Here is a 10,289-nt window from a genome sequence, read left to right as displayed (position 1 = left end):
CCTGCTCTCCCGCTACCCCGGCGCTGATCCAGCCGGATGAGGCCTGTGGCCCTACTCAGGCCGGTTTCTGCTTCCCTAACTAATGCAGTCTCAGGTCCAGCGCAATTGGATTGGAGCAGAAGCTGTGCTCCACTCACCAGAAGTCTTAAGATCCTGTGGCGGGTGTTGTGGGTAGCTGGCGAGTGTCAGCCGACCCTGCGCCCCAGCTGCCCCTGTGCTTTTCTGACCGGAAGAGGCTTGTGTCCCTATGTAGGCCGGATTTCTCTCTCCCCAACCAGAGCAGTCTCAGGTCCCGCGTGATTGGACTGGAGCAGAAGCTGTGTTCCACTCACCAGCAGTCCCAAAATCCTGCGGCGGGGGTCGTGGGTAGCTGGCGGGTGTCAGGCAACCCTGCTCTCCCGCTACCCCGGCGCTGATCCGGCCGGATGAGGCCTGTGGCCCTACTCAGGCCGGTTTCTGCTTCCCTAACTAATGCAGTCTCAGGTCCCGCCTGCTTGGAAATTTTTTTTCCAGCCTTTGACTCTGAGGTACTTTCTGTCTTTGTCACTGAAGTGTGTTTCCTGTATGCAGCAAAATGCTGGGTCCTATTTAGGTATCTGGACTGTTAGTCTATGTCTTTTTATTGGGGAATTGAGTCCATTGATGTTAAGAGATATTAAGGAAAAGTGGTTGCTGCTTCCTGTTATTTTTGTTGTTAGAGGTATATACTGGCTGGTTTTATGTGTCAACTTGACACAGCTGGGGTTATCACAGAGAAAGGAGCTTCAGTTGAGGAAATGCCTCCATGAGATCCAACTGTAAGGCATTTTCTCAATTAGTGATCAAGGGGGAAAGACCCCTTGTGGGTGGGACCATCTCTGGGCTGGTAGTCTTGGTTCTATAAGAGAGCAGGCTGAGCAAGCCAGTAAAGAACATCCCTCTATGGCCTCTGCATCAGCTCCTGCTTCCTGACCTGCTTGAGTTCCAGTCCTGACTTCCTTGGTGATGAACAGCAGTATGGAAGTGTAAGCCAAATAAACCCTTTCCTCCCCAACTTGATTCTTGGTCATGATGTTTGTGCAGGAATAGAAACCTTGACTAAGACAGAGGTGGAACTATGTTTCTGTGGCTATCTTCTTTTGGGTTTATTGAAAGATTACTTTCTTTCTTTTTCTAGGACACAGTTTCCCTCCTTGCTTTGCTATTTTCCATCTATTATTCTTTGTAGGCTGGATTTGTAGAAAGATATTGTGTAAATTTGGTTTTGTTATGGAATATCTTGGTTTCTCCATGTATGGTAATTGAGAGTTTTGCTGGATATAGTAGCCTGAGCTGGCATCTGAGTTCTCTTAGGGTCTGTATGACATCTGCCCAGGATGTTCTGGATTTTATAGCTTCTAGTGAGAAGTCTGGTAATTTTGATAGGTCTGCCTTTACATGTTACTTGACCTTTTTCCCTTGCTGCTTTTAATATTCTTTCTTTGTTTAGTGCATTTGGTCCAGTCTATTAGGAGTTCTGTAGGCTTCTTGTATGTTCATAGGTGTCTCTTTCCTTAGGTTAGGAAAGTTTTCTTCTATAATTTTGTTTAATATATTTACTGGCCCTTTAAGTTGGGAATCTTTACTCTCTTCTATACCTATTATCCTTAGGTTTGGTCTTCTCATTGTGTCCTGGATTTCCTGGATGTTTTGGATTATGAGTTGTTTGCTTTTTGCCTGCACCCCCTCTGCAGAAAGGTGTATTCAAACCTGCCTTCCTTCTGTTAGTCTCTTGTGCTTATTACAGAATAATACAGAGGGTTGTTCCCCACATTATCCATGTATCACTGTATAATTCCTTGTGAAAAGGTACAATAACATGGGAACTCTAGCACCTGACCTCCCTGTGACTCCAGCACCATTAAAAATTGAATACCTGATAGTTTATTTATTCAATGTGTATTGATCAGTTGCTTATTATTTTTCAGGAATTTTCCTTGGTCACCCAAATGCCACAAATGTCCACAGAGTCTCCACTGTGATGGGAGAAAGGCCCATCTCAGGTTAATCTGGACACCTTGTTGAAGACTTGGCTCCTCCCAGGACCACCTTGTTTAGGAGCCTCCAAGAGACTCAGTCTGAGCTAAAAAGGAACACAAGGGGGTAAATTGCTAATACCTGCTCCAGCTTCTCACAGATCTGATGATTGCAAACCACCTCAGAGAACAGGTCACATGGGGAAAGAGCAGGAACAAAATAATTAGCATTCTCTTTCTTAACAAGGAGCCTGGGAATGGAGTCCCCAGGGCTCCCAACTGTAAATATCTGCTAGAGCCTTTGGCAGTCTGCTTATCTGCCCTGGCTCAGGGACATATGAGTTTCTCTCAAGGACAGCAGGTATCCCATCTTTCACAGTAAATGACCTCCTGTGCCCTTCCTGGGGACTGAGCACTGACTTCTGGTTGTTCTGGATAATGGAATAGGAAGGTTTCTGAGAACCCCTCGTTGTTGGTGCCATTCTGGTGAGTGAGAGTCAGACAGAGAATACTGATCTGGAAGAGGCTGGAGAAAGAAAACATATTTCCTTCCTGAATGGTGAATGGGAGGGGGAGACCAACTGTAGATAGGATGGGGGAAGAGGTGAGGATCAAACTCTATGTCAGGACATACGTACAATATTTAGGGTCTGCAGTTGGAGGACACTTGTGCAAATGGCAGTGTCACAGAAAAGGGTGCTCCAAACATGTCCCCAGGCCAGCTCTCTCTGCTTTCAGAAGCCCTCTAAGTGACAGGTGATGTTCCAGGAACTACTATAGGACAAACGAAAGTCACCAACTAAAGACAGTTGCAAATGTGTGACAGAGCATTGGGTTTCACCCAGCAGCCCAGAGGAATCTTATATTGCACTGCAAAAAACCTCCAACCCAAACCCAGACTCTGAAAGACAGCAGAGTAACAAGACGGCTGGACCTATCTTGGGCTTGGGGACCTAGGAATTCTGATAACCTTCCTGAACTTCCTTTCAGCATCTCTTGCACCTCCAAGGAGCTTGCTCTTGTAGCAGCTACCTTAACCTCTCCATTGCTCTCACTATACCTTGGGATGTTAGGTTTCATCTGTTCATGTTCTTCCTCCTCCTCTGTTGTTTCTTTGTTTGGGCAATTGGGTTTGGGCACTTGTTTGCTTTTCTTTCTCCTTCTGGAGGCAGGGTCTCATGTAGCCCAGGAAGGCCTTGAGCTTCTCCAGGGCCTGCAGATAGTGTACATGCTGCCACTGAACCATACTCCTAACCAAACACTTCCTTTTTCTGCCTTTAATTTTAATTTTAATTTTTAAAGTTAACTTATAATAGCTTCCTATATGGTATTTTTCCTACATATTTCATTGCAGTTAGTCGTCTTCTTCTTCTTCTTCTTCTTCTTCTTCTTCTTCTTCTTCTTCTTCTTCTTCTTCTTCCTCTTCTTCCTCTTCTTCCTCCTCTCCTCTTCCTCCTCCTCCTCCTCTTCCTCCTCATCTTCCTCCTCCCCCTCCTGTTCCCACTCCTGCTACCTCTCCCTCTCCTTCTCCACCTCCTCCTCTTCCCTCATTTCACTCCCTCTTTCCCAGGCTACTTTCCCCTCACCTTTGCTTCCCCTCCCCCTTCCACTCTGTTTTATTGTTATTCCCACCCCTCCTCCCTTAGAGCCTTTTTCCTCAGTCACAGTGGCTCCCTTCATTTACATATTTATTTATGGGGGGGGCAGTAGAGGACAACCTGTGAGAGTCAGTTCTCTCCCTCAAAGATATGAATTAAACGCAGGTCCTCAGACTTGGCACCAAACACCTTTACCCACTGAGCCTTCCTGCCTGCCCATATGGGCAGCTTTCTACTTTCCTCAACTTCCCACATTTCCTCCCATCTTGTCTTCTACCATTTACATTCTAACCCCACTTCAGCAATCCCTACATCTTTCTAAAAATAATGTTCTTTGAAGGAGGGGAAATAAAAATTATAAATGAGACAAAAAGATGCCTAACTGAGTAGAAGAGGGTACAGCAAAATGTCTATCCTCATTGGAAAGAGATGATATTAAAGTTTTGGGAGAGCATGGTAAAGGGTGTCTTGTTTTGAGGTATGGTCCTCCTTTGTAGCCCAAGTTGACCAGCAACTCATAATGCTCCTGAACTAGACTCTAGCTGTGGAATTATGAGTGTTTAGCATCACTCTGGGTTTTATATACTTACTGCAAGAGAAGTAGCGGGAATGTGACACCTAACACTCTGGGTAAATGTTTATTAAAAACCTTGAATTTGGCCACTGAGAAAAAAGAAGCAAATAACAGTCAGAATTTATTGGTAGTGTACAGCTGCAAGAAAGAATTGCTTGTTGTTTGGTTGTTTACTTGTTTGCTTTGCTTTGCTTTGTACAGAGGCAGTCTTCCTGAGACTAGCCTGGAACTCTCATGTAGCCAAGCATGATCTTGAGTTCCTTAACTTCCTGCCTCGACCTCCTGAGTTCTGTGATTACAGGATTGCACGAGCATGGGCAGTCTCTGCATGGCTCAGGACTGAATGCAGGCATACTTGCCAAGTGCTCTACCAACAAAGATAAGGTGGTTATTGGTGGTTTGGGTTAGAATCAGATGCTTGCATATTCTTGGCTTCTTTCCCAAGAGTTGATAATAAGGGTTCACACAGACTTGCAGAAGAATCAAGAAAACTATTCAGAGAGAAGACTGACAGTGAGCCACACTATTGAGAATACTGTGTCAGGGCTTCCTTCTATGGACTTCAAGGGGAGTCTGTTTAATAAGGGGAGTAGTTTGGGCAGTTCTCTATTTTGATTGACAGATCATGTTATAGAGTCACGTCTCTAGTGCACATGTCCCATCCTATACTACATTTGATTTTAATGTGTGTCCAAGTATGCATATGCATTACATGGTAAACACAGAGTCTCTTAAACTTTACTTGAGGATATGGTTTTGCCTTAATGTGAATGTGCCCAAAACCAGTTCAGTATGGATTGGCCCTTCTATTACTCAAAGCCAGAAATGGTGGGAATAACCTTAATTGTTAGCAGGAGCCTGGAAACTTACAGTATTGTCCAAAGATGGGAGGATATGTGTACTGGTGTGGGTGGGGGCTTGAGGAGATGCTGAGGTTGTTTGGTGCAGTTTGGAGAGGGATGTGTGTGCATAATGCATGCAGGGGAAGGGCTTCAGCTGTTGAGTGCATGGTTGATGGGGTACATAACCCAAAATCAGATGGAGAACCCAAGCTAAATGGTCTCCTATGCTTGCCTACCTGGTTCTGCTTTCATCAACTGAATGGCATCACTTTAATTATTCTCAAACCTGATTTTGCTGATCGTACTTGTGACTGTATTTGTACTGTTTAATTAAATATTTTTTGCAAGCAAACAGTAGTTCTCTTTCACAGTAATGAGGATGAAACCCAGAGTCAGATATAAGCTAAACAGGGGCTCCACCACTGAGCTATTCCTCCAGCCCTGAACACAATTCTTAAAATTATGCACATGATATTTTTAAATCTATGCATTCTTTAGAGTGACTAAGCTAAGTAACTAATGCACAACATCAATACTTTCTATGCATTTTTCCTTTTAAAATTTGCTTTTATTTCTTTTTTTTTAATTAGGTATTTTCCTCATTTACATTTCCAATGCTATCCCAAAAGTCCCCCACTCCCCTACCCACCCACTCCCCCTTTTTGGCCCTGGCATTCCCCTACACTGAGGCATATAAAGTTTGCAAGTCCAATGGGCCTCTCTTTCCAGTGATGGCCAACTAGGCCATCTTTTGATACATATGCAGCTAGAGTCAAGAGCTCCAGGGTACTGGTTAGTTCATATTGTTGTTCCACCTATAGGGTTGCAGTTCCCTTTAGTTCCTTGGGTACTTTCTCTAGCTCCTACATTGGGGGCCCTGTGATCCATTCAATAGCTGACTGTGAGCATCCACTTCTGTGTTTGCTAGGCCCCGGCATAGTCTCACAAGAGACAGCTATATTTGGGTCCTTTCAGCAAAATCTTGCTAGTGTATGCAATGGTGTCAGCGTTTGGAAGCTGATTATGGGATGGATCCCTGGATATGGCAATCACTAGATGGTCCATCCTTTTGTCACAGCTCCAAATTTTGTCTCTGTAACTCCTTCCATGGGTGTTTTGTTCCCAATTCTAAGAAGGTCTAAAGTGTCCACACTTTGGTCTTCATTCTTCTTGAGTTTCATGCGTTTAGCAAATTGTATCTTATATCTTGGGTATCCTAAGTTTCTGGGCTAATATCCACTTATCAGTGAGTACATATTGTGTGAGTTCCTTTGTGATTGGGTTACCTCACTCAGGATGATGCCCTCCAGGTCCATCCATTTGGCTAGGAATTTCATAAATTCATTCTTTTTAATAGCTGAGTAGTACTCCATTGTGTAAATGTACCACATTTTCTGTATCCATTCCTCTGTTGAGGGGCAGCTGGGTTCTTTCCAGCTTCTGGCTATTATAAATAAGGCTGCTATGAACATAGTGGAGCATGTGTCCTTCTTACCAGTTGGGACATCTTCTGGATATATGCCTAGGAGAGGTGTTGCTGGATCCTCCGGTAGTACTATGTCCAATTTTCTGAGGAACCACCAGACTGATTTCCAGAGTGATTGTACAAGCTTGCAATCCCACCAACAATGGAGGAGTGTTCCTCTTTCTCCATATCCTCGCCAGCATCTGCTGTCACCTGAATTTTTCATCTTAGCCATTCTGACTAGTGTGAGATGGAATCGCAGGATTCAACACAGCTTCTGGGAAAGGTCCTGTTTTGCTTTTATTTCTTGGTGTGTGTGTGTGTGTGTGTGTGTGTGTGTGTGTGTGTGTGTGTGTGTGAATGCAGGTACCAGCAGAGGCCGGAAGAGGGTATCAAAATTCCTGGAGATGGAATTACAGTTGTAAGCCACCTCACATGGTTGAGGGAACTAAACTCTACTCCTCTGCAAAAGTAGCAGAAGGTCTTAACCATCAAGCCATCTCTCTAGCCCCAGCAACTTTTAAGAATAAGATTTGTGCCATTAACTGCAGTTACCATGTTATATAATAGATCTCTTGAATTTATGGATCTGACTCAAAATTTAAATCTTTTGACCACTTGCAACCTATACCCTTTTGCCAAACTCTGTTAATCACCATTCTACTGTCTGCTTCTATTGAACACCATATATAATTAAGATTATGTGGCATTTCTGTTTCATGAGCATAACCTTTTCTGGGTTTGCATATATTGTGGTTTAATGACAAAATTTCCTTCATTTTAACAGTTGAATAGTGTTCCACCACATACCTGCATACACACAATTTTTATGCACACTTTTTTGTGATGCTGAAGGTCAAATCTTCTTGCATAAGAGACACACACTATACCACTGAACTACACCCTCAGTCCTCTATATGTTGTCAATTCTCTATTCATTTTTGTATTCTAAACCTAAAATTGATAATCAAATTGTTCCTCTTTAAAGATTTTATTTCACTTTTTATGTGGTGTGTGTGTGTGTGTGCGTGTGTGTGTGCCTATGTGTTTGTACATGTGAATACAGAGGCCAAAAAAAGAGGGTCAGATCCTCTGGAGCTAGAATTATTGACAGTTGTTAGCTTCCTCAGTGTGGGTGGCTAGGAACCTAACTTGTGTTCTCTATAAGAATAGCTAAACCTTGTCTTAATCAGTGTTGTAGTGTTATGAAGAGATACCATGACCACAGCAACTCTTAGAAAGGAAAGCATTTAATTAGGGCTTGTTTGCAGTTTCAGGGGTCTAGTTCATTATAACATGACGGAAAGCATTGTAGATATGGTTCTGAGAAGGAGCTGAGAATTCTACATCCTGGATCTGCAGGGATCAGCAAGAGAGAGACACTGGACCTGGCTTGAACATTTGAAACCTCAAAGCCCACACCCTGTGACACACTTCCTCCAATAAGGCCAATCTCCACACCTACTCCAAAAATGGCACGCCTCCTAATCCAGGTCAAGTATTCCTACTCCCTAATGACCAAGCATTCTAATATATGAACCTAAGGGTTCTTATTTCTGTTGAAACCACCACAGCACTTTCCCCTAGTTTCTTGTTTTGTTTTGTTTTGTTTTTTCCAGACAAGGTTTCTCAGTGTAGATTTGGCTGTCTGATAACTTGTTCTATAGACCAATCTGACCTTGAACTTAGAGATCTATCTACCTTACTCTGCATCCCAAGTGCTGTGATTAAAGGTATGTGCAACCACACCTGACTGAAAACAGGTACTCTTAACAGACACTTCTCCAGCTTTCAAATTATTTCTTGTTGGTGCAAAGTTCAAAGATGAGGATGAAGGAAGAGGGTGAGAGTTCTGGGGGGGAAAACAAAAAACAAAAAAAGATGCCAAGTTTCTTTTACTGTAGATGTTTAGAGTTGAGATTTGATGTATATCAGTTTTCAGTCACTAACCCAAAATATCTGAATATAGGTAATTTAAAAGGAGAAAAGATTTATTCTGGTTCAATGTTTCAAAGGTCTCAGGTTGTGGTCCATTGGCTCTGTTCCATCATAGCAGAATAGCATGGTAGAGGTCTGTTCAGTGATCAGACAGCCACCTAATGTGAGTGCTAGAAGTCAAATACAGGTCTGCTGCAAGAACAGCAAGTCTTATCAACTGTTAAGCCATCTCTCCAGCCCCCAGAAACCACCTTCTACCACCTCCAACAGGCTGCCTGTCTGAGCTTTTACCACATGGGTATTTGTGTAACTTTCCAGATCTGAACCATAGGCAAAGGTCAACATCCAAGTTGAACCTAAGTTAGGAATTTGATAATCAGACAGATAGCTTGGAGAACATGAAAACCACTGGAGATAGCTTAAAGAAATTTATTCAAAGGAGTAAATGGATTTTCACATAATCTTAAAGGCTTCTACAAGACTAGAGCTCTGTCTCTAACTCCAGCTCTATGTTGCTTCCATCTCCTTCTGTTTCAATAGACACAAACTCTTCTATGGCACCAGAAAACCAAACAACAGTCTTGGAATTCCATCTCATGGGACTCTCAGAGGATCCAGACTTACAGACCATCCTCTTTGGACTGTTCCTGTCCATGTATCTGGTCACTGTCTTTGGAAACCTGCTCATCATCCTAGCCATCATATCAGACTCTCACCTGCACACACCCATGTACTTCTTCCTCTGCAACCTGTCCCTGGTTGACATCTTTTTTTGCTCCACTACTGTCCCCAAGATGCTAGTGAACATCCAGACCCAGAGCAGAGCTATCTCTTTCACAGGCTGTCTTGTCCAAATGTATGCCTTTCACCTCTTTGGGACTATAGACAGCTTCCTCCTGGCAGTGATGGCCATTGACCGGCTGGTAGCCATTGCCTACCCACTCCGCTACTCAGTGCTCATGAGCCCACATGTCTGCGCACTACTGGTGGGTGGGACATGGGTTATTACTAATCTCCAGTCCTTGGTACACACTTGTCTCATGGCTCGACTAACCTTCTGTGCAAGATCAGAAATCCCTCACTTCTTCTGTGACCTTATGCCCCTCCTAAAACTCTCGTGCTCAGATACACACATCAATGAGCTGGTGATCTTTGCTTTTGGCATCGTCATGGGCCTCAGCCCACTGTCCTGCATCCTTGTCTCCTATATCTGCATTTTCAGGGCAGTTTTCCGGATCCCTTCTGCTCAGGGCAAGTGGAAAGCCTTCTCTACTTGTGGCTCACACCTCACTGTGGTGTCACTGTTCTATGGGACCATCTTTACTGGATACTTACTGCCAGCATCCCCCAGCTCCTCCCAGAAAGACAAGGCAGCTGCGTTAATGTTTGGGGTGGTTATCCCTACACTAAACCCCTTTATCTACAGCCTAAGGAACAAGGACATGAAGGCAGCCCTGAGGAAGCTTGGCAGCAAAGCAGTCTCATTCCAGTCCTAGTGCAGAGCAGGAGCTGTGTGGCCACTGATTTTTAAGACTACTGCTAGGCGCTTGGGATACAGAGGTGAACCCCAAGTTGTACAAAATCTAGCAAGGAATAGAACAACCTAATAAAACCTAATTCACCATACAGTAGAGTGTGGTAAATGTGTCACAAAGGAATAGATGATTTCTGTAGCTGGGTTTAAAAGTACTTGATGATATTACAGAGGACCTGAGTTTGGTGTCTCAGCCTCCTGAGTGCTGGGATGACAGGTGTGCACCACCTGGTTGGGAAAGTTTATGGTTGGTTGGTTGGTTGGTTGGTTGGTTACTGTGGCAGTACTAGAAAACCCCTGTGGGTCATTTGGGAAGAGTTAATGACTTGCAAAGACCATGCTTA

The 10,289-nt window shown here is 43.7% G+C and overlaps 1 protein-coding gene across 6 annotated transcripts; it reads left to right on the top strand.

Moving 5' to 3' along the window:
* The first annotated feature begins 2,324 nt into the window (after positions 1-2,324).
* Or1i1 (olfactory receptor family 1 subfamily I member 1) lies at positions 2,325-10,037 on the top strand. Of its 6 annotated transcripts, XM_085843367.1 has the most exons (4): positions 2,329-2,480; positions 7,745-7,966; positions 8,093-8,206; positions 8,952-10,037. In XM_085843367.1, exon 4 carries the CDS (start codon positions 8,966-8,968, stop codon positions 9,905-9,907), a length of 942 nt encoding a protein of 313 aa, XP_085699493.1. In that variant the 5' UTR covers positions 2,329-2,480; positions 7,745-7,966; positions 8,093-8,206; positions 8,952-8,965; the 3' UTR covers positions 9,908-10,037. The 6 variants fall into 6 exon arrangements, with proteins under 6 accessions (XP_085699494.1, XP_085699493.1, XP_085699492.1 ...); XM_085843366.1 differs by having other exon boundaries at positions 7,836-8,206; XM_085843365.1 differs by having other exon boundaries at positions 7,751-8,206.
* The last annotated feature ends 252 nt before the right edge of the window (positions 10,038-10,289 follow it).

The sequence above is a fragment of the Mus caroli genome, unplaced genomic scaffold (genome assembly GCF_978045245.1).
Source record: "Mus caroli unplaced genomic scaffold, Mus_caroli_1 scaffold_9, whole genome shotgun sequence".
Lineage (NCBI taxonomy): Eukaryota > Metazoa > Chordata > Mammalia > Rodentia > Muridae > Mus > Mus caroli.
This window is presented reverse-complemented; position numbering and strand designations above follow the sequence as displayed.